At 43.6% G+C, this 24,060-nt stretch overlaps 1 protein-coding gene across 3 annotated transcripts in view; it reads left to right on the top strand.

Annotated features, from left to right (window-relative positions):
• The window catches only part of znf469 (zinc finger protein 469), a 136,323-nt gene extending 119,771 nt beyond the window's left edge, over positions 1-16,552 (top strand). For all 3 annotated transcript variants that reach the window (XM_029522893.1, XM_029522895.1, XM_029522894.1), the window contains one exon: positions 3,392-16,552. In XM_029522893.1, the coding sequence (XP_029378753.1) occupies positions 3,581-15,451 (11,871 nt within the window). In that variant the 5' untranslated portion in view covers positions 3,392-3,580 and the 3' untranslated portion in view covers positions 15,452-16,552. The remainder of the gene's footprint in view (positions 1-3,391) is intronic.
• Positions 16,553-24,060: the final 7,508 nt, after the last annotated feature.

Raw genomic sequence — 24,060 nt, forward strand, 5'->3', positions numbered from 1 at the left:
CCATTGGGTGCTCTCCTGTTACAGAGCGAACATCAGCATTGGTAATCAAAAGAAAGAGACGCTGAGCCTGTAGTCTTTTGTACTAACTGGCTTTGAGAGATATTGAACTGTGTGGGTGTTTGGCCTCTTGGAAAATAGAAATCGCAAAACCAATTACGAGCCTAAGGCACTGATGTGACGAGTCGACAGCAATTTTCACAGTGTTACCAGCATATTTTCACTCAAACCAGCACCACATACATCCTGCACCAAAATGACAGGGAAAAAAGTTTCAGGAAATTGAGTTTTCTTTCAAGCACCTTTTACCCTCTCCTCCATTTCAGAGGGAAACCAATACATGCCCTTTGTTAAGGGAAAAAAAACTGTTTTGTTGTACTTATGCACTCACACACTCACATGCACACATAAACACACAAACTCAAATGTACCTATACCACAAAACTCACAACTTCAACACTCAGCAGTCTTAAGCATCAGGGTGGTGTTGTGGTGAAGCCATATGAAGTGCCACTGCTTGAGAAACTTGGCGATTTGACAGGAGACACACACACATACGCAGACTTAATTGACTTGTAAAACTCCACCAAAGCACACTTTTATGGAACAAATTTTAGAACAGTCACACAGGATTTGATATCAACTTCTGCCCAGCTTGCAAGTCTGTCACCACTACATTGCATTTACGCATTGTCCAAAGACAATTTATACTTTTCTCGATTAAACTGAATAAGCTTCACTAAAGGCACCAACAGAGTGAAAGATTGATTTGAAGTTTGTGTGTGGATTGATTCTGGCCGATGCTACTGAGAGTTACTAAGCTGTGCAGGGCAGTAGGGGAAGTAGACAAGGCATTTGTTAGGATATAAATGACCCCTTACTCTTTGTAAACTGACAGCTCAGGCTTTGGTGCTACTTCTGTAAGGCTCTTGTGATCCTCATACTGCTCTTTTTGTTGTTGGAAGCATTCATCCTCAACCAAAAACTTTAACGGCTGGTCTGAGCAAACACAATTGGGGCTATGATGTATGATTGTGAGTGTTGACTCTGCGGTGCTGGATCAAGCACTGCCAGGTGGAAATGTTGGCAGGGCCCTTCATACCAGTTTCCCTAACCTGTGGCAGAGATGGCTGCAGACACTTCGGCTTTCAGATTCTGTGGAGCTGTAGAGGGGATGTGATTTTTCACAACCAGGCCTAAACCCAGTCAGGTCTCAGCCTCAAACCTGTCTCCCAACATGCTAAATGCCTCCGGGAGGTTTACCAGAGGATGAGACAAGGAAACACATGGCAGAGAATGATCCCTCTAAGTTAAAGTGTAGGGTCATATCTAAGTATTGCATTTGTCAGGTGGTATCTGGACACTCTGGCCGCAGGTCTGTGGATGTAAACATTGCCCTCAGGTAATGCTGATGGGCCATGCCATCCTATTTGATTTCTGTATTCCTGTTCCTCTTTGCCTCTTGACTACTAAAACTGAATAGATTAACCTTTTTCTACAGCATCTCTGTAACAGGGACACCGAGAGCCCTAATTCACACTGTAGGACAACCATAACACCACACTGTTAGTTCGTTAGTGGTTTTATTATTGATGGTTCACAAAGAATTCTTTTATGTGCAGTCTCTCAGCAGCTTACTTATACTCAGCTCTAATGTTATGTCAAACAATCTTATTGTAATCTCAATGGTGAGCTGATCAGATAGCATCTCAGCACAAGAGGAATTTAGGTGTGTTACAGAAAAAATAAAAGTCCACCTTTTCTGCTCCTTTTCTGTCTTTGCAGTTTTAACCCTAAAGCCAGCTGCACTGCGTTTAAATGTCACAATAAACTTTACCAGGTCTACTCACAAATTACAAAAAGATTATGCTCGATGCTCTATGTATAGCATGTCTTGGTTTGCTGTGGCACCTCTCACCTTACACTGTTAGCAAAGTGATAGATAATTTTTATGATTTTGACAAACAAATGCATTGTTTCTGCAGCTTGTCTGATTACTGGTCAAGTTACTTAAAGGAATTTAAGCAGAAAGAAGGAAAAACAGTGTTAGCTGTATTTGGTTGTCTTTAAGGTAATTGCAGTGCAGTAATCTGGCTGACAAAGGGCAAGGCCCTGAATTGAGACTTTTGGGAATTTAGCATGGAAACAAAATTGGGTGTTGATCCGTAATGTGCCTGACAGCACTGAGAGGTTGATGGAGTTTTCATGGAAAATATTTACAGCATCTTTTCATGTTTGCATGTTTGACTGGTCTCCAGCTAAAATGTACAGTGCAGAGGAGCAGTTCACCCTGCTGGGATGTCAAGTCCAGTTTTTGGAATTTCCTGAACACTTTAGACTTTCTGCTTAAGATACTCCAAATGAATGTGAAACAGCAGTGCTTACAATTAATATATGTTTGTGAAGGTTACTTTAGCAGGTGGATGATCGCCAAATCAGAGGCTTGAACCCCAATCTTTTGGCTAAATGCTCCTCTCTCCAACGGTTAAACCATCCTCTAACACTGACATTGTTTGCAGTTACAAGTAACAGACAAGAAGGTGGAATGGAAGCTTGGTTACCAAAACTAGAAATTACATTTTGGTGCTTACTCCAAGTTTCATCTGGTCTGACCACAAAAGAAGCAGAATCAATGGAGGGCCAAAGTAAACCAGGACCTGAGAAGCAGTGTCTGGGATGCCTGAGGAAAGGCAACAAATGTCAGTGTGCCCATGGTTCTCACTGTCTAAAGCCTGACTGACTAATCCCTGATATTCCTCCATGATCTAAACCTGCAGCACTCTGTAGCAACAGAACACTGTGGCATTGTGTCCCAGCTCTCAAGGAGTCTGTGATTCATTTACTGGCAGTGCTTTTTTGGATCCACGTAGTGTATTTTTCTCATCCTCAGTAACTGTAGTGAGATTCATCATTTCAAGGCCAAACTGGTTTCCTTATGTGACTGTTTATGTACAGGACTTTGACAGTGACACTTGTGCAGCCGTCAATGCACTGTTGTAAAATAGGAATTCAACACTCAGATGAAAACTGTGTTTACTTTTTTGAAGTGTATTTTAACTGTTGTCAGGAACTCAAGTGTTGGTTGTATCTCCAAGACTTTGAGTATGAGTTTGGCAGTATTTTGAAATTCCCTACTGATTACATTGGTTCTTTGTGCCATGACAGCAGCACAGTGTAATGTTGCAATAGTGCTCTCTGCTGGCAGAAACTAGGAACATAGCAAATGTATCACATCATGCAAATAAAGGAAAGAATTAATCTGTTAGTTATGATGAACATAATGCTTTGTTTATGCATTTAAATAACAATTCCAGGTTTTATTTAAAAATGAACATTTTTTTCCCTTAAAGTAAAACCTGGTCATCTTATCATCTCTTTTCTCTCTTCACTCCAGATCTGTTTTGTTTGGGCGCCAGATCAGCAGTTCATAATGAAGGTGAAGAGATGAACCTGCACCGAGCAGCCCTGTCCCTGCAGTTCCTGCTACTGGACCTTTACTGATTCATACAACCCGGACGACGATGCCCCTGTTTCCCAGATAGTACCTCTGAGGACCGGGCCTTCACAGCACACACTGTGCATCATGGCAGGAGAGACCCAGCGAATACACGCTGTCAAAGACCTGGACGCTGAGTCCAAACTGCAGGATGAGGGGACAGCGCTGGAGCAGCAGAGTGACAAAACCACAAAGGAGTCTTCAGAGCACTTTCCAAGCACAGGCACTGAAGCTAGAGCCAGCAGCAGAGGGCCCAAAGCTGAAAAACTAGAGAAAGAGAGGGAGTGTCCTCAGCAGCGTGAGGCTGTCATACGGCCACAGCAGGCAGGCAAGATTGACTTCAGATCACTGCAGAACAGATCAAAATTTGCCACTGACAGGACTTGGTCAAGTGGCAAAAGCAGCCCCCAGTCCCCCAGTGGAAAGGGTCGCAGCCGAGAGAAGGGGAAGCGGTCAGGAAAGACAGAGCGTGGCAATCCGCAGCAGCTGTACAGACTTAGCATTATAAATCCTCGCTCCAACAACCCCACCATTGGCATCGCCTACCCACAGCAGAAGGTTTCGCCACCCAAGAAGTTGGAGGCTAGTCGTGGCCCAGTCACGGGCAGCTACAGATTCCACGTTCCTAGTATACCAGAAAGGGAGGCTGAACTACACCAAGAAGAGCTCAACTATAGCCGCTGCTTCCAGGAGGCCCCCTCTAACCTTACCTCCCCAAGCTATACCTCACAGGCACTGGGTTCCTCAAGTGGAACATCATCCCACCCACATCCACCCCTGTCACAGCAGCAGCAGCCTGCCTCGATGGAGAACAGCAGTGCACAGCCTGTAAGCCAACTAATCCTGGCTGATTTTCAGCTGAGTGGCTCTAATACATGGCAGTCTCCTGAAAGGACTTTCAGTGGTGCTAACTATGGGGTTTCATCACAAAAATCCAATGCTATTACAGAAGCCAGTAAGACAAGTACCTTTGTGCCTGCTCCATTTCAATATGGATATCATTTTCTGGAAGAATCAACCTCTGACTCTTTTCCCTGCGAACAGAACCCCCAATCCCAAGACTTCACAGACTCCTCCCTCAGCTCTGTTCATGTGACCCACAACTCATTTTCCTTTACAACTGGAGAAGGACAAAGCATGACTCAAAACAGCACTCAGTTTAGTAATGAGCAGCAGTCGGAGGATGGAAGCTCGTATTCTCACTCTCCGCAGTCACAGTTTATTCAAGGTGTAGCATCCTCGATCCAGTGTCCTAGGAATCTGAGCGAGGACTCAGCTAGCAGTGACAGCTCGGGCTCCAGCTCGCAGCAGTCAGAGCAGGGAAAGGCCGCACTGCCTGAAAGCACAGACTCTACTTTACAGGCAGACAGTAGGGAGGCAACCATCACGTCAGGAAAGAAGAGGAGCTGTCATCCCAAAGACACAGCTGCCAACCAAAGAACATTCATACAAGGAAGTGTGCACCATGCTAGAAATATTTCACAAGGTCCAGGCTCCCAAATGCACTTTTCTGCCAAAACATTTAACAGCCCCCCAATCACTACTATTCATACAGGCTCAATGACATTTGATAAAAGCATGAATAATAAGGTTCTTAATAGGTTACCACACTCTTGGGAAGCTCCTAATAAGACATATTCAACATCTGACCAAAGCACTATTCAATATTCTGACATGAATGATAAGTTTCAGTTTCAGAACCAGCCAGCACTTGACCAAAGGCCAAATCCATCTAAAAATACCAGGATGCCCTGGCAGCACAAACGGCCAACCTCTGCTATTCCAACCCAAAACCGATTTGAGTTATCTAGGCAAATAAGCAATCAAAAACTGGCTTACATTGTGTCCCCCTCTGACTGGCAAGATGACAGTAAAACACACAAACACGCCACACTGAAAAATGGCAGCACATTTCAGAACAACAGAACTGGTGATGGGTTTTCAAACCAAAGGCAGGAGACTGTAAAACATAGCAGTAACACAGTCTCAACTTTTAAAGTTGAGATGAGCCACGCACAAGTATGTGAGTCCAAGAATAAGGCGGTTTACTTTGGTCTCAACCAGTCTCTTCCAGTGCCCTCAAGAAACTACGGCTATCCACCATTGCAGGTCCCTCCTATGGGACTTATGATGGTGTCACCCTATGAATCCCCATTGCCCTCCCCCGTTCATAACCCTGCATCTAGTAGTACCTGCTCTTCCCTCTCCCCAGCATCCACCAGCCCTGTTAACATCAGCTCTGAGGACAGTCAAATGTCCAAGTCAGCACCCAGTCATACATATTTCCACCAGCCCCAAGCCAAAACTCAGTTACCCTCAGATCACCTGAGCTCTCACCCCCACCAGTTTCACTCTGAGACGACACGAAACCTTCCTTACGCACCAGACAGAGCCAAAGATGACATGATGAGCTACCTGCAAAACAGCACACATCCAAAAACAACTATGGATGGAAACAAAGGTTACATGGACAGTTTTGGGGTGGAGCATCACCAGCCTCCACCACCATATTCTGCACATCAGCTGTTAGCCACCTCCCTAGCCACAGCAAATCTTGACCAGTTAGATGTGCTTCTCACATGCAAACAGTGTGATCAAAATTTCACAAACCTAGCTTCATTTCTCGGCCATAAGCAATTCTGTGCTCAGCACACTTTTGCTGACCTCAAAGATATATCAAAGATGGAGGACACCAAAAAGCTCCATGGCGAACTGTCAAAAGCAGTGTCATCTGTGTCAAATGTTTCAATGCCCAGATGCCCATCTGAACTTCACTTATCTCTTTTGGGCCTAAATAAAAACGGAGAACTGATACCTGACAATGAGACAAAAGGGGACAATAAGGAAGATCCCATGAAACTCAACTTGTTCTCCGGCCCTGGTAACCTCCCTGTCACTCTCCCTGAATTGGAAATGGAGGATGCTAAGTTAGACAGCCTTATCACTGAAGCCTTGAATGGACTGGGCTACCAGTCAGACAACGCAGAGATAGACAGCAGCTTTATTGACGCGTTTGCTGATGATGACCTCACCACCGTCAAAGCAACATCAAACAAACAATGTCTGAAAACCAAAGAATCCCTGGTGTTTGAGAGCAAAATTAAACAATCAACAGATGATGACAGGTCTTTCACACAGGGAAAGTATTTTTATGACTCTGATGCTGAGAGCCCTGAGTTGGATAAACAATATGCAGAAAGCAAACTTGAGAAATTATCTCTGAATTTGGAGCAAGATGAGAAAATTAGCATTAAAAAAGAAGTCCCTCATAAAAATTCAAGCGTTGCCTCAAGGGAGAAAATGAGGGAACAAGACAGCAAAGTGAAAGAGGCAAGAAAACTGTGCAAGAGCGAGGATGCCAACACAAGTACACAAAGGTTTGTCCTGTCCAGCAAGTTTTCTGAGCGCTGCGGTGTTACTAGCTTTCGGGACAGATCTGCTCTTCGAGGGTCAACACCCTCACAGGTGTCTACGTCTCCAACCTCAAGAACTGCAGTGAAAGAGAGCAAGAGGAAAAGCACTGGAGGGGGCACCTGGAGCAAAGAACTTATTCATAAAATAGTTCAACAGAAAAATAAGCTCCATAAGCTCCAAGTTAAAGGTACCAAAAACCTCCAATTTTCTTTGGTGATGGAGAGGCTGACTCCCACTGTACAAAACCCCGCATTTGGAGAATATGACTACGTCTCAGACTCAGATGATGAGTGTGAGCCTGTAAAGATAGCAAGCCAAGGTCGATTAAATCAGAGCAGTCGCTGTAAATACACATACACTAAAGAGTGCAAATGGCGAGCAAGGAGTGAGAGAGACCAGGCAGCATGGAGGCACGAGTCAAAAGAATGTTTTGAGGTGAAAAAAAGTGAGGAAGTTTCTCTCTCGCCTGAGAAACACGGTTCTCACCAGAGACTCAGGAGGAGATGTAGCAGGTCGTCCACAAGCAGTGAACTCAGCACATCTGTGAGTGTTTCAAGTGATAGTATCAACAGCCCCAAAAGCACTGACCGCACTGACTCAGACTGTGAGAGAAAGACAGACATCAAAAAGAAAGAGCCTCCAGAGCAGAAAACCTATGAAAGGTCCTCCCCACAGAAGTTATGCAAAGAGTCCAGCACACTAGCACTGACATTCACTAAATCTGTCAGGAAGTATAATACGGACAAAACTACTCTTTCAGATAACAAAGACAGTACAGAGGATCCAAAGAAGCTGCATTCAAACCCAGAAGTTGTCGATCCAGTCTTCTCTTTGCAAAAAGCAAAAGACACAACAAAAAACGTAGAAAAAAGCAGAAGCTCTCACACAAAACCAAGAGAGAAGCTGGTGTCTCACAGAAAAGAAATTGGCAGTCCAGACAGAAACACCCTACAGAGAGGCGATAATCTGTGTCCCAAAGAAGAACCAGCACAGATTAGCAGTACAGATAACAAGCCACTACAGTTGGAGTCACACTCTCCCACCAACAAAGAAACTGATTTGGATATTGACAGAAACGCGAAGGGCAAAAACAGAGAGGGGCCCAAAGCCACACAGCCAGAGCTATCAGACAGTACCACGTTTGAAAAGCAGAGTGAGAGTGTCTGCGTGGTGAAAGAGGCCATTACTTTAAGCAATGGCCTAGAGACACAGAAGCCAGCATCTCTATGCACCTCTTTGATGGATGAGGTGTGCCTATCTCCAACTCAAAGTCAGGCCCCGTTGATACAAAAAGATACACTCCACCTCATGCCCTACCCTCTGGACCAGGACCAGGGACTCATGAAATCCCCGCTTGCATTTGACACCTCGTCAATGTTTGGCGACCTCACAGGATTTGACAGTGGCCTTTACTCAGAAATGCCAATTCAGAAAGATGGTTTCCATTCAATAGACACCACCACTAATAAAAAGGAAGAGTTTGTGTCTTCCTTCTCCCCCTTTCTCGAACAAAGAGACTGGAACCTTATAGTTAGCCCAGTGCTGCCAGATGAGATATCCCAGTACAAAGACAGCTCTGAGAAATCAAATGAAAAGAAACCAGATTACAGTCATGTCCCTTTATCTCTGCCAGAAAAAATAATTGACTACAGTGCAAATCTCAACAGCTGTGCATTGGAGGATGAGCTAGAGATAAAGAGAATAGTGAATGAGCTTGAGAACCAGCTGCAGACAACTAAGTTGGAAAGCCCACCATTGCTAGCTCAGGACGTCCCCAAGCAGCTGCAAATGAGCAAATTTTCACCTTTACAGTTGGGTGATGATTCAGAGAGTGAAGGCACTGGTCTGGATATGAGGTGCGCTGTGCCTACGATAGATGTGCCAGTGACCAGAATGTCCTCAGAGTCATTCACTGAACCTGGTCTCCCATGGTCCAGTCCCATGGACTGGACTATGGGACATTTTACTCAAAAAGACAACAGTGAGCCAAATATGATTCGCACAGCCTCACATATTGAAGGCTCACAGCGCCACTGTGACCAAAAACCAGAGCAGGAAAGACCTGAAAAAGAAACTCCTGCTGAAAGTACAAAGGAAGAGATTTTAGAACAGAAGAGATATGCAGAAAACCTCATGAAAAGCCTGGAGGTGATTTCAGACTCTATATTCAAAAAAGATCCCATTATATCAGAACAAAAGCAGTCAAATGTCACCTCTGTCACCAGTCAACAACATCAAGAAACTGAATGTCAGACAGCTGATGCAGTTACGAGAGAGGATCACAGTGAAAAGGAAGCAATTACCGGAAAGAAGAGTATATTATCACCTCCAAATATCAATGAGCAGAAGCCTGATATTGAATTCATTCTGAATGAGTCACAGTCATCTCGCTCCAACAGCACTGACCCCACACTTGATGGAAACCAGCCAATTTCATCACAGCCAAGTGAGCCCTCAGTAAACGAGAATAGCAAGCATGACACTAAATTCACATCAGAGGTGGATATCGCTGAGAATAATAATTTGACTGAGTCTGCTCGCTGCTCAAGTGTGGTGACACATGACCCACATCTGGCTGAGGAGTCCAGTGGGAACAGTAATGTAGAAGACGGTGGGAATCAGTCGTATAAAAACAAAAGCAATGGCCAAGAACGTTTGACTGTGGATGGCCATGAGGAAGCAAAGGCAGTGAAGGGAATCATTGGTCAATCTGTCAATCATCCCTCATCTCCTGCTCTACCTGACCCCAGTCGAGACATTGGCAAGGAAATGTCAGATGTGATAAAAACGGCATTGCAAGCACAATGCGCTGATATCGTTGGCAATCCTGGTGAACCGAAAGTGCAGCGTTCAGACAATCCGATTAAGGCCGTTGAAACAGTGAAAGAAGATGATTTGATTGGACTTTCCCCCTCTGAAGACTGTAGTCCTGCCAAGATTTATGGCACATGTCCAACAACTGATTTGTCACTGGAGATAGTCACCACAGAAAAACCCTGCAGTCCAATATTAGTGGAAACCAATACAGAGAGTTCAAGTCAGTGCTCACCCTTCCAAGACAGACAATCCTTAGAGGAGCAAAGCAGTTTGTTGATGCTCTCACAGTCAGATGACATTGCCGACAATGATTCCTGTGAAGTTACTTCATTCAGTGACTCTTTAAAACCTGAGGCAGGTCTAACATTTAACACTATTCACAAACCCAAAGAGATTTTACAAGTTCAGGATATCAAAGAACATCTTCCAATTAATTTCATGGCAAGTCACCAGAACTCACCATGCAGAGAGGAGGTGGAAGACAGTCACTGTCTTTTTCTACATAGTGGCCCACCGACCAGTCCTCTTTTATCAACCTCTCTTCAACCTGCTATGCAGAAATCAGACCAAGATGACGATTCATGTCAGTCACAAAGCAAATGCAATAATAAGTCTACTGATGAAGTCTGCTCAAGTCACAATTCAAAATCCCTTTCAAAGCAAGACAGCAACCAAAGCGAAGCAACCAGAGAAACTCTAAAGACTCCCGAACAACTGGACACAGCAGCTGAGTTGAGGTATTCTTTGATAAACCCACCTCACCTGGATTTGGGAATTACAGAGTGTAAAATCCTCAATCCTGAAACCACCAACTCCTCTCCACTTCCTGTGACCAGCATAGTAGAACCTCAAGAGGGTGATCCAATTTACGAGTTCAAGCTCAGCCCTCTAAACTACAACAGCATCTCCGATGAACCTCCACACCTGAATCAGTATGACTACATACCAATTTCACCAGCCAGTAAACCTGAGAAAAAGACAGACCTCAAGCAAAATCCCAGCGATGACTGTGAACCCTGTGACCTGAGCATTAACCCTGCACTGATCTTTAACAAAACTGATGCAGATAGAGTGGCTTCATTGAACACAGACTCTTCAGCCAAAACTAATTTATCAGATCAACCGCTGGTCCATCAGCAGAGCAGAACAATCTCATGTTTTTCATTGGGTCTACCAGCTGAACTCAAAAGCTCAGATTCCTTAGCTGGCAGTGTAAAGAAAGACTTGGAGACTCACTGTGATCCAGTTGAACATATTGAGCAATTGCATGTTGGTGGTGACGTGCTACAAAGGATTGAATCAGTGGATATAGATTCTCACAGCGCTTCTGCTCAGGACAGTATCCTCCTCAGAAAGGACCCTTTAGATGACCTGCCCACATCGAAGCCACTCATCATCTGTAAAGACGAACAGATGCCTCTTCCATCAGGCCCATCAAAGAAGCAGTCAACAGCAGAGACTGACCAAATCCAAAAGGAAATACCACAGAAAAAAACACTGAGCAATACTCAACAGGGCAAAGTGCTTTGTGAAATTTGCTTCATGTGTTTCAGGACTGTGCCAGGCTTAAAGAGACATAAGGCCATGAAACATTTGGTCAGAACTGAAAAACAAATTGGCTCCCAGAACACGTCGTCAAACAATCAGGGGAAGCTGCTTATTTATGATGCATCACAAACTTCAGAGAAAGAACATAACAATGATTTACAGATCTGTTACCCATCAAAAATGGATTTGCTGCCTGAAACAAGTGGTATCCTCACATGTAAAGCAGCAGAGGCTGAGTCAATCCTGGAGGAAATGCCAACTGACACAAGCGAAGTGTCCTTGGATGAAATGGGGCATCAAAACCCTCTGCTGCCAAAGAAAGCAAAGAAGAAAAACAAAGCTACAAAAAACAAAAGCAGTGAGATAAACATAAAGCCTGTCCCTTTCTCTGATGAGATTCTGAACATATTGAAAACTGACATACTTCAAGCTATCACCCCTGAATTCAAAGGCAGTGGACTTCAGGGGCTCCGTAAATCTCTGGAGCACCAAGTGAAAATCCCTGACACAACTGTTACTGAAACAGAGGAACCCTCTCTGCCCGTTACTTCAAACTCCAGCTTTGATGATGCTTCTCGGCCTCCAACTAAAAAGATAAGTGCACAGGATGAAACTGTGGAGCTAGATCAAATGACGGATATAGAGCTGATGAAATTCACAAGCATTGCAGACATGGCAAATGGGGAAGTGTGCAGCAATAATGTTGAGGACGCTCTAAGTGTAGAAAAGGATATAATCAGAGAATGTGAAGACTCCAGAAAGACTCTGTGTGCTGTCGAGGAGATGAGTGGACAGGAGGGATCAGAAAAGAGCCTTACCCAAGACACCGTGTCAGTGGAGATAAAATGTGAGAACAGTGGCCCTTCAGACGAGTTACATCCTCTTTCCTGTTTGAATCCTTCCCCTCTCAGTCCTCAGAGCATAAGCCCTGATCTGAAGGCCTTTCTTGATGATGACACCACGTTCTCACAGCTCTTCCCCAGAGATGAGGAGGCAAAAAGGAAAAAGTGCCCAAGGGTGTACACCAAACGAAACAAGAGACAAAAGCTTTTGCCTGACTCGAATGTGACTCAGGATTACCCTCCTTCAGAACCCTTCATGCCAAATAAAGAGCAGTACGTGGAAACCCCAGCAGAGCAGACTTTCACTGTTGATCAAACTAACCACTGTGAATACGAGACAATATCGCTTGATGATGCCATCATGTTGAATATGTGTCACAACAGCAACAATGTGGGTGTCACAACATTGGAGGGTGGTGCCAAGCCACTGTCAGACATTAAGCAAAGTGATCAGGAGGAAGCCCGAGAGGATATGAAAGAGCTCAGCAATAATCTCTTGAATCCGCTCGAGAGCACCATTGATAAGTCGTCAATTGAATGGAGTGGATCCACTGACTTCACCGGCTTTGATGCATGCTCTGCAGTAACCTCTGACCCTAACACCTGCAAAGAAGTGCCAAACACTCCTTGTCCTCTGTCCCTGCCTCCTGTTCCTTATCCTGTGCAGGCATGTGTCACAGATAGCGTCCAAGTCTTCCACAGCATTGACATCCAAAACATGAACACCAAATTTCAACTTCCTGAGATTCAGTTCTTTGACTCCAATAATGACATCTCACTGGCTCCTACTACTGCAACGGTTGAAGTAGAGAACAGAGATGACGAAAAATCCAAGAAAGTAACAGAGCGGAGAGGCAGGAAACGGCAAGATGGTGGAATAAAGGTCAAAGATAAGCAGTACAAGTGTAAAGTGTGCTTCACTTGGTTCCTCACTCTGGGTGAGCTGAACTTTCACAAGTTATCCCACAACCCTTCTCCACCTCCAACCTGCTACATGTGTGTCCAGCGCAAATTCAGCTCCAGGGAGCAACTGAGAGACCATCTGCGGGAGAAACATGCCAAGAACAAGACGGGTATCTGGACCTGTGGAATGTGCTTGAAGGAGATATCAGATGTGTGGATGTACAATGAACATTTACGAGAGCACGCCACTCAGTTTGCCCGGAGGGGTCAGACTCAGTGCTCCATCTTGGACATTCCAGGCTGCTTCATGCAGGAGACGGCTGTGAAGAACTTCATCACCTCGATAATGCAGCACCGTCCCAGCAAAGCCATCCGAGAGTCAAGCAAAGCCACTAAAGAGCAGGAAAAAGCTGCTGCCGCTGACAGCACTGTGGGAGAGGATAAAACCTCTGAGGGGGTGGAGCCAAAAGCTCACAAAGCTAAGAGCAGCAGCGGAGCAGGCGTGAAGCAGAGCACATTGACCCCACTGGAGGTCCTTCACAACGCAGGACCTCCACAACCTAAAAGTGTGGAGATGCATCCCAACTGCAAAGACCCTTCAAGAGACTGCCACCACTGTGGGAAACAGTTCCCCAAGCCCTTCAAACTCCAGAGACATCTCGTGGTTCACAATCTGGAAAAGATTTTCCTGTGCCACAAATGTCCTGTCTCTTATCAGGAGGCCCAGGCACTGAAAGACCATCTGAAGAGAGCACATGAAGAGGTGGACGAGCTGGATTCAAAACACACCACCCTTTACACCTGTGAGCTTTGTGCTGACGTCATGCACGTGATTAAAAAATCTTTCATCTGCAGCACCTGTAACTACACATTCTCTAAGAAGGAACAGTTTGATCGTCACATGGAGAAGCATCTGTCTGGTGGAAATAAAATCTTCAAATTCCGAGGTGTTCTCAGACCCATCAAAGCGTCACATGCACACAAAGACGACGAGTGTGATTCGCCTGTGAGTAAAAAGAGAAGAATTCTCTCTGACAGTTTACAAGAAAGTAGCTCTGACAGCGGTATTGCCAGCGTAAGCTCAGTGCACTTAAATCAAAGCTATGAAACACTGTCGTGTAAAGCCTCTGTTCCCACGACAGACGACGCCACCCAGACCACTGCAAACGAATACCACAGTGACGCAAACAGTGCAAATGTGAAAACAGAGGACCTGGTTGAGGACTACTCTGAGCTACTTGTGGAGCTCGAGAAATGCATTCACATGGGCTCCGAGTCTGCTACGCCAAAGAAAGAGGAAATTGACTCACCTCCCTCACCTAATCCTGATAAAAAGGATAATGGAAAATCAATTACTGAACCATGTGATGTGAAAGAGGAGAATGAGTCAGTCTGCATTAGAGCAGAGACAACCTCATGGTCAGCATCTAAAGAGGGCAGCAGTGTGGAGGAGGAGATTATTAAAGCTAAGGAAGGTTCAGCTGAAGGCGGCACGGATGATACTGAAGAAAAAACTGAGTTACCTCCACCTGCTGAGGACTCTTTTGTCATCTTAAGAGAAAATCAAATCATTTCACAGACACCTGAGTCAGCGAAGCATGAATTAGCTGCTGATGTGATGGTGGAGCCGAGGGATGATGAGCTGTGGCAGCAAATGTCAAAAGCTTCTAGTAATGACAGCAAACAGCCAACTTTAGTTCATGTTGCAGAGCAAGAGGGTGGCAGTCAGATGAAAGAGAAAGCTGCCAAAACAAATGACAACACTAAAAACTGCACAACAACGAGCAGCCCGAAGGCTCCGGAATCAACACCAGTCCTCCAATCCAAAGTCTCCCTCAACACTTCTGCCACGAACGAGGACAAAGAATCTCCACGACAGCAGAAGAAGAGGAAAGACATGAAATCCCCTCACAGCCTACAAAGGGTTTCCTCTCCAGCCACTCAAGAGAACTTTGGTGTTGACGCCAAGGCGAAAAAGAAATTTAGGTCCAGCAAGTGTGCAAATACCTCTCTGCAAAGAAAGTCGGACGGACCCACCGACTACCCGGTGCTGTCCTCAGTGCGCGATGACGTTGTAAGCAACAAAATATTTTCCAAATGCAAGCCTTCAAACGTGGGTTTGCAGTCAAAAAGAAGTTTGCTCGATAGCTGTTCTCCAAAGAAAGCTGAGATTGTTAACACTATGAACGGAGATTATAAAGTCAAAAAAGGACCTCTGGGACGAACTTTACATCCCCCTATTTCTAAAGTGTCATCAGTTCCCATGAACAATTCTTTGAATAAATCGAGGTCAAAGATGGGGGTGAGGTCAATGGAGAGCCATTCCTACCGGACAGCAGAGTCCCAGAACCACCTCTTAAGCCAGTTGTTTGGCCAAAAACTCACTAGCTTCAAGATTCCTCTGAGGAAGGACACGTCAGAATCTATTAACTGAGGGCCGTTTGAGGGCTCTGTGAAAAAGAGTGAATATATATATATATATGTTAGAGACAATTCATTATGGTGGATGAGATTGCACAGCTGTTTTCTGTGAAATGCTATCTTTAAATACCTACATAGTCACTTTATGTGTTCTTTGTCCATGTGTTTTTTATTACACAAATGTGAGGACAAATGGCAGATATGAATTTTGGGTCAAAAATGAATATGCTATTCAAAAAGTCTTTGAACTTTTTTTCGGCTTTTCCTTTGTTGGACACTATCTGTTTCAGAGATTATATTTCAATTACCGAAAGGAAAGGAAAAAAAGAATACTTGAAAATACAGTCAAAGATGTTCTTCTAAGAAATGCATGTTCATTTTGCATACAAAACAGGATTATATCAGTTTAAGTCTTTTTACAAATGACGTCTAAACTGACCTGGACTATTGTCTGTGCACCTTTTGTACATGCTTCAAACATACTCATTTTGTATTATTTTTTAACTTTACTGTACTGCATTGACAATGATCATTTTAGCCTTTTTGTATAAACATTACCTGGTGCTACATTGTGTTTTGTTGTAATGTGAATGCCATTGTCCTCAGAAGGGAACATGAGACCTGTAGCAGTTACAGTACATTCATCCAACTGACTTTACTAGTTCTCTGTTTATTAATGATACTGTGTAAACCATCCGAGTGCTTCATATGTAGACTGATAGAAAACAAAATTAGGAAATCTTTTGATGTAAAAACTCAGGTGCATACAAGGACGTCGCAACCCCGAGACCTGTATTCAGAGTCGTTCCCATGCACTGATAATACCACACACAAATCACAAACTCAATCATCTGTGTCTGTAACTCCAGCTGTTTAATTATGAATAGTATTTACTAGGACAACAAAGGTGCTTTATCTTGTTTATACTGTATGTATCTTATATTGTATAATATTGTAGGTAGATTATTGTCTGGTGTAATGCTTCATGTCAAAGTTTTATTTTAATAATGTGCAAAAAGAGAACAGAAGAAAGGGAAGTGCTTTGCCTCTTGCAAGTTGTAAAGTGGTTCACTAAGTGCCTCTTTCATAGATGGTTATTAAAGATCTGTATTGGTCTCTACTTGCTCTTTTCTTCTTTTTGTTCATGACATGTTTTGCAAATGTTCCCACTTCCATCCCTGCGGACTGCAGCTGTCACCACATGCATCAAACAGTGGAAGTAGTGGAAGCCGCTTGTGCCTGGAGGCAAAAAACAGGTGCGCACACAACAAAGTCTGACTTCTTCTTCTTTTTTTTTTTTTCTCCTTCAGATCAGCACTTCAATGAGATCACTCATCGTCTGAAAGATGAGCATAAATGTATCTTTACCACAGGGAAACATTCAACAGAAGACAATCACATCTATCCAACCATATGGTACGCTCCACAAGCCATGTCGAGCAGACAGCGAGGATCCCTCACTGCTGACACTTTTGTTATGCTGCTCTCTCACCACGTGTGAAATGGCTTCAGTTCCTACATGAACATTTTTGTCACTATCACATAGGAATAAAAAGCCATAGTACATGTGGAAACACATCATCCACTGAGTTACCATGAGACCTGCAAGAACAGAAGACGAGGTTATTTTCTTTGTCTGAGGAAGCATCAAGTTATAGTGAATAAGGTAAAACACTTGAACTCAGGATGTGATTAAAACAGATTAGAGCGACGCAGGCCACCAGCGGAGTGGTCAACAAGTTTAAAGTCTGTGTTGATTATTAACCAATTCCAATGTATGGAATTAGATCAGTCCTCCAATCATTCTGTAAGCCAACAAAGAAACATCATGCACATGATGTTTCTTTGTTGGCTTTATGGTGGATCTGGATGTTTTGTAACTTTTAAGGTAATTTTTAAGGCTTTGTGTGTTAAAACTTCATCACAGTGTCAGAATGAAGTGAATAAGGTTATTATAGATATATCGGTGCAGTCTGTCAACATTATAAACAACCATCAAGTCATCTGTTGATTGTAACGCCATCTTGAGAGACCATGGCAGAAATTCAATGGAAGTCTGGAGAATGACAGCATGTTTTGTGTGTGTATTTCAAATAACGTTTCTCATTAATTTAGTTGGAATGCTTCTTTGGCAGAGTCAGCAGAGACCATATTTTTGGACTCACTGATGACAGTGGAAAATACAGCAAATATAATTGTCACTGAATTATGAGCTTTCTCCGTTCCACTTCACTCAATATATCAAAGTTTCAGCAGCTGGGTTACATATCGACCTTTGTAACAGTCCAGTGAAAGTGGTGAAGAGCACAGCGAAGATTTAAACTCACCCTGACTCTGCCGGATGTAGATAACACGGACAGGAGCATTTTATCAAATAATAACTCCCTCCAGTATTTGTATAGACATAACCTTAATGCTCTGACAGATTTATCAGCTCTTATAATAGTTTTCAAAGGTTCATTCAAGCTCTTCTGATTATTAGAAGCATTTTCAAATATCTGCTAAACATTTGACACACACACACAGAAATTGCTGCATACTCTTCTGTGACAGACAACATGCTGGAAAAAGTAATGGTACATGATGTGTTTATTGGTTTGTAAAGTACCTCCAGGATATACAAGTGTGAGTTAATGGCTCTTTCCATTTAAGTCTTCTGTGGAACTCAAAATAATGACATTTTTTTATTAATTATCATTAATGTAGACTGAGAAAAATGAAAAATGGCCAAAACAGTTTAACCCTAAATATATATTTATAGTAAAAATAATTATGTATACGATATATATATATTTACACACATCATACAGTAAAATGCTGCCCACCACATTTATCATGTGTAGAAAACTTTGATCAGCTGTGTATAAACCGTAAGTTATTGTTGGAACATTTAGTCGGAAAAGCCTTCTGTTATCCTGGTGAAACACTTTTTGTTGCTCTCAGCTGACAAGCTGTGAGATATCCGATGTATTGTTGAGAGGCACCAGGGGAATATCAAAGTGATTCACAAAGTGATAAAAATGTTTTGTGATTTGGCGAAATGACTCCTTTTCATTCAAAATCACAGGATAGTATTGAATTCCCTTCACACAATGAGAGATGGGGAGATCTGTGAGTCATACAGACTCAAAGGTAGTTATAGCCACATTACTTAGAAAAGAGACGACTCAGCTGAATATTAGGAAAATATGCTCTGCCTGATCACCACGATCTCAGAGTAGAATATGTTCTGTGTTGTAAAATGAATTTTAGATACATTCAATGAGACATCCTTCAAGCTGAGATTCGATTCATTACACTGCAGGAATGTTGGCCAGTTGAATGAAAGCTGAATGGTTGATGTCTTCAGCCTCGTGTAAATGAAATGCTTATTAACAACAGAAAGTGCATTTTCCATATTTGATCATTTGCTTTTTTTAATATCCAATGTTTTGCCTGAATTTTACCTGCTCCACAGGGCCGGCTTGGACCTGCTACACCTGTGAATGTCCTCAGGGTCCTCCAGTCAGCAGCTGTGTGTTGATTAAGACAAAATTCAAGCAGAGACCTGAGTATATATTGTCACAGTTTAGCCCAGAATGCATCACAGAGCGAGCAGGAGCCCCAAACAGCCCACTGTCAGGCATCCTTTTATCATCTGATCTGTGAGGAAATTCTCCAGGGGCACAGTCATGCAGGAGCATGACAGGAACGCTTTGCACTTTGAAGTAGAGTGACATTATCAGTGAGTATGGTCTTGAAATAGCATCTTTTCTCTCTCGCTCTCACTCCATTTGTGCGTCTCCCTCCCCCCTTCATCTGATCTCTGACTTTCTTCCCTCCGTCTATTTTCCTCTGCTGCAACCCTCATTCTTCCTCCTCCTGTTTCCCCCCCTGCTTTTCTCCTCTAGTCTTCATTAATTCCTTTCTCAGGAATGCACCCTGTCTTCTCCCCTTTGCTTTTTTACCCCTTTATTCTTTTTTTCTTCCTCAATTTCCATAGTTGCTTGGCTCAACTTGTTTCTCCCCACTTTTCTTCTTCCATCCCTGTCTGTTGCCCACTCACCTCAACACACTGCCTCTCTCTCCTCACAGTTCTGCGTCACCCTTTGCACCCTCCCCCATTGCTGTAGCGCTGGCTGTTGGCTTCGTCTCAGGGAGGTCAGGAGATCAGGTGCAGACAGAGGAGGGCTGCTGGTCAGCGGTAATGACACACAGGCTGAGGGGCCACTCAGGTCACCGCTGCTGGGAGTGTGAGGCCTCGCCATCACAGAGATAAGTATATGGATGGATGGGGAGGGATTTGTCAAACGAAGGCAAAGCAATGACTCTACACACCGGGGGGGATTGTGATGAATTTCCATTGTGATGATATCTGAAATAATTTGTGTTGAACAGTGAGGATGTGTATGAATTATTCAATACAAACACATTCTCTTACTGTAAACAAACAGGAAAAAGAAATCTTTGAAATCAAGACATCAAACCGGTTTTGCCTGACAGCCATCACAACACTCCCCACCTGCTTAAAATCCTCAAAGGGGAAGACTAAGTAAGAAACATACAAAGAAAGCGTACACTCCCACAAGACTGGCACCTTAACAGGAGTCAAAGGAACGGGGCAGTTCACCACATATCACACTGGATTAATAACCAAATGGGCGGATAGAAATAATTCATGGGGAAGAAAAGATAATATGAAAGACCAAACATTAAAGCAAAGTCAAGCTCACTTTTTCCTAATTAATAACCTCTCAGCAGGAAGTCGCTGCCCTTTCTGCCAACAGAGCCTTTATCTACTCCACCGTTTGTCATTCCAGTCAGCAGCAGAGAGGGAACAGGCCGCACACAACAGCTAAACATACCTGTTTGATGTTCCAGGTTTACAGAACTAAATGGGGTTGCTCTGAAGGGGCTATGCAAACAAATGAAAACCTGTTGGTGTGTCTGTAGGGGCTGGAACGGTGTACCCAACAGCAGGAGCCTTCAGAGCGGCTGGCCTCACTAACACATGGCTAATTATAAAGGAAGTTTGTTGAACACGCTCACATGCACTGTAATTAGTTCTCCTGCTGAATTAGTCGCAGGTTTAGTTTTATAACTACAACTGAAGGTATGAAGTACTAACAGTAAATGCTCCTTATCACCTCTTTTTCTCATCATTCTCACTCGTCTGTAGAGTGAATCTGCACACGAAAAAGGTAAAATGGTAAAAACCTCATGGCACGAGATTTTGAAATGAAACAAAGCGCTGTTGTTTGTTCAACTGTGTAAAATATGTGTAGACAAACATAAATTAACCTTCACACACAAAGACAAAGACCTTTTCTCCCTCTGAGAATCCCCCCACCCCAGCACACCCTCTCCACTACTCCCGATACTTCTGCGCTGTAACCTTCATCCTCTTCCCTCCTTCTACACCTTCACAGTGCGCTCCCTCAGCTGCTCCTCCTGCTGTCTCTGCGGTTATCACTGGGAATCTAAAGGCGCTTCGCTGACATTTGATGTGGCACAAAATTGGATTTCCAGTGTGATTTACTCCCCAAGCCCCTCGTGGTGTGTAATCCATGCTGTGACTAATTGAGTGGCATGTCAACAGCCTTAGTGTGTAAATGGATGGCTGCTGGTGAAATGCGCCTGTGACCTCCTCTCTTTTGTTGTTAGTTTTTGGTCTGATGGCTGTGACTTCATTACACTGAGAAGAAGGAAAGACAGTCACACATGAAAACAAACACACCTCCAAAACAAAGACACATTTGATCCTGTCAATGTCACGTCTTTCTTTCCTGTCAGTCAATGTAACCTTGCACACGCTGCCTGGGACTCTCATCACTAATCTGAACAACAGAAAATCTGTTTCATTGTAATATAACAAAAAGAATCATAGAATGACTGAACTTGTGTGATGAGGATCGTGGTGTGACAAGGACATTCGTATTTGTGGATAAACAAACAAAAAAATGAAAGTGGGAAACAGAGGTGTCAGTGACAGATGTTACAGGATGACTCACCGCAGCTATGTCAACTGTCTGACCACCAGTATCCCAGCAGGCATCGCTTGAAACTGGCAAATCCCTCACGCAGACATAGGAAGAGCTCTATAACAATGACGCAACAGACAAAAAGGCATTTTTTCCTCATGTTGACAGGATATCTTTGCACCAAATCCCCACACTCTAATCGTAAACCTGTCATGCCCTCTGCTCCGGAGACCCTCCATCTGATTTGGATTTGAATAATTGAAGCTCTTTTCCTTCCCAGAGGACGGGATACAGCAGTTTCCTCTTCATTAAAAACTTTCCTCTAATGTGCATGTGTGTGTGTGTGTGTGTGTGTGCCCCTTCATTTACAGTGAGCACCATCCCTCCACACCCCTGCTAAAAAAAACACACCCACGCAAATTCACTCAGACCAGCCAGGATATGCAAGTGTACGTACACACAAACACACAGAGACACACAAACACACTCCTGAGGTTTGCTGTGACACCTTCTAAAAACATGATAATTACTTTGAACAAATGACATGCTGGCAGCAATTTAAAGCATAATGGCAGGCAGCAGGCAAACAAAAGACACTAATGAATGAACTCAGAGATGGGTGATAACGTGGCATACATACCTGCAGGATTTCAGTCACCAGACTCTCCCTGCTTCTCCCCCTCCATTTGTGTCTCACCCCAGCCTCCCTCTCTGTGGATAAGGTTGCGCCTGCCAGCCTCTTTCTGGAGGAAAGAGTCTTCAGCCTATCGAGTCGGGGACCGGGCTCAGCTGCAGAGACTGACATCATCCCTTTCAGAGAGGAGGTTTTCCCCTCCCGCTATCTGCACCTTCTCTCTCTCTTTCTCTGTCTCTCGCTTTCCCTTCCCTCTCCCTCTCTCTCACCCTAACTCAGCCTCGAGCTCACTCTGTACAGTAGTGTACTCCTATCTCTCCCTCCCCTGTATCCTTTTTTATCCCCCCTTTTCTCTCTTTCATTAGCTTCAACATATTGCTACTATTTTTCAAAAGCTGACACACGTGAGCAATATTGGCACTGAAACTGTGGCTCTGTACTCAGTAACAAGTGCTAAACTAGGACCTCACTGTTCACGGCAGTATGGACTGTGTCAGTATTGTGCTGTATTTCACCCCTAATAATCAACCATGTGAATCTGCCATCACAAGGAAACTTATCCACTGGGAGTTTTCCATTAGGAGTTTTATTAATAGATGTGGTTGCCTGCAGGTCTTTCACAATTAGCTTCCCCTCCTCGTCTTTCTCCCTGCATCGCCCTTCCATCTCTGTTAAAGATCAAGGATTGAAGGAGTAGATCAAGACTGAAGCCTAATGGGCAGCCGGCTAGCACCTATCCAATTCTTTTAGATCAGCAAGAATGAAAACGGAAAGGAGATAAGCAAAGAAAGGCTCTTGGAGTCTATCGAGATGGATGCCTGCTGCGGTGCCTACGGTGGTGGAGCTGGCTGTTGCTGTCCATGGTGCTGATTATAGCTGAAGGAGACATCACTGAGGACAGCAGTGACCCTGCAGACCTACAGAAAATAGCCCCGAACAGCAGAGAGGAAAACCTGTTTCTGCTGCTGCAGAGCCCTCTTTAAATACACAAACACAAGCACACACATATAGAGACTTACATCTACCTTCCAGCCTCCTCCTCTGTCTCCCATGGGCATTTCTCTGCGTCTCAACTCATTTAGTCTTACATTCATCATTGTAAGGTAACAGTGGCAGGTGGGATTAAAATGGATTAGCCCTATTAAAGAAATGTGTGGTGCATATTACACCCAGAAACCCCAGACACACGCACACACACGGCTACATGCATTTGAATAGGCACAACACTAGCCTCAGTCCTTGAACATAGACAGAGAAGAGAATATTAAAATGCACACATGTGAGAACATGGACACCAAACAGAGGGATGAAGGTAAATGGGCTGACGAGGTGTCTCTATGATGACATTCACAGCAGCAGAACTTGAGGGAGAAGAATAGATCCTGTGTATATAGCTGCTTTTCTGCCACTCACACTGTGGACTCCTTTTTGTTGTCTTAACTCTCGTCTCAAGAGGTAGCTTTTAGAATCTCGCCTCCTTGTTTCCATAGTGACACTTTCCCTCCTTTGTGCAGGCGAGTATGTGTATTTCAGAGACACACAGAGAGGGAAAAGACAGGCACAGGGAGAGAGAGAGGAGGGGGATGAGAGTGAGATAACTTGGTTCACTTACATTGAGTCACTACAGATAGAGAATAAGATTTAAAAAAAAAAAAAAAAAAAGTCACACAGCCGGTTTTCTAGATCAGGGGAAGCCTCCTCTGCTCACTCTTCACTGTCCAACAGCAATAAGTCACTAAACTTTTGACTAATGGCTCAATAAAACAGCTGCTACTCCTAACAATAATGCAAATTTTCTTCCTCAATACATTATCTTTAAAAAACATTTTAATCGATTACACAGTAGTAAACGTGGCATATAGTGTGACGACAGCAACTGAAAATATACTTCTATATACTAATAAGTGTCTAAAGATACATTGTTTAGAAAAACACAATAATTTTTTACTCTACAAATACTAAATTGTAATCCAGTCTGTCTTGGCCATGATGTTATTTTCTCACAAACAGAAATAAAAAAAGATATTC

Source organism: Echeneis naucrates, chromosome 16, assembly GCF_900963305.1.
Source record: "Echeneis naucrates chromosome 16, fEcheNa1.1, whole genome shotgun sequence".
In the NCBI taxonomy this organism is placed as follows: domain Eukaryota; kingdom Metazoa; phylum Chordata; class Actinopteri; order Carangiformes; family Echeneidae; genus Echeneis; species Echeneis naucrates.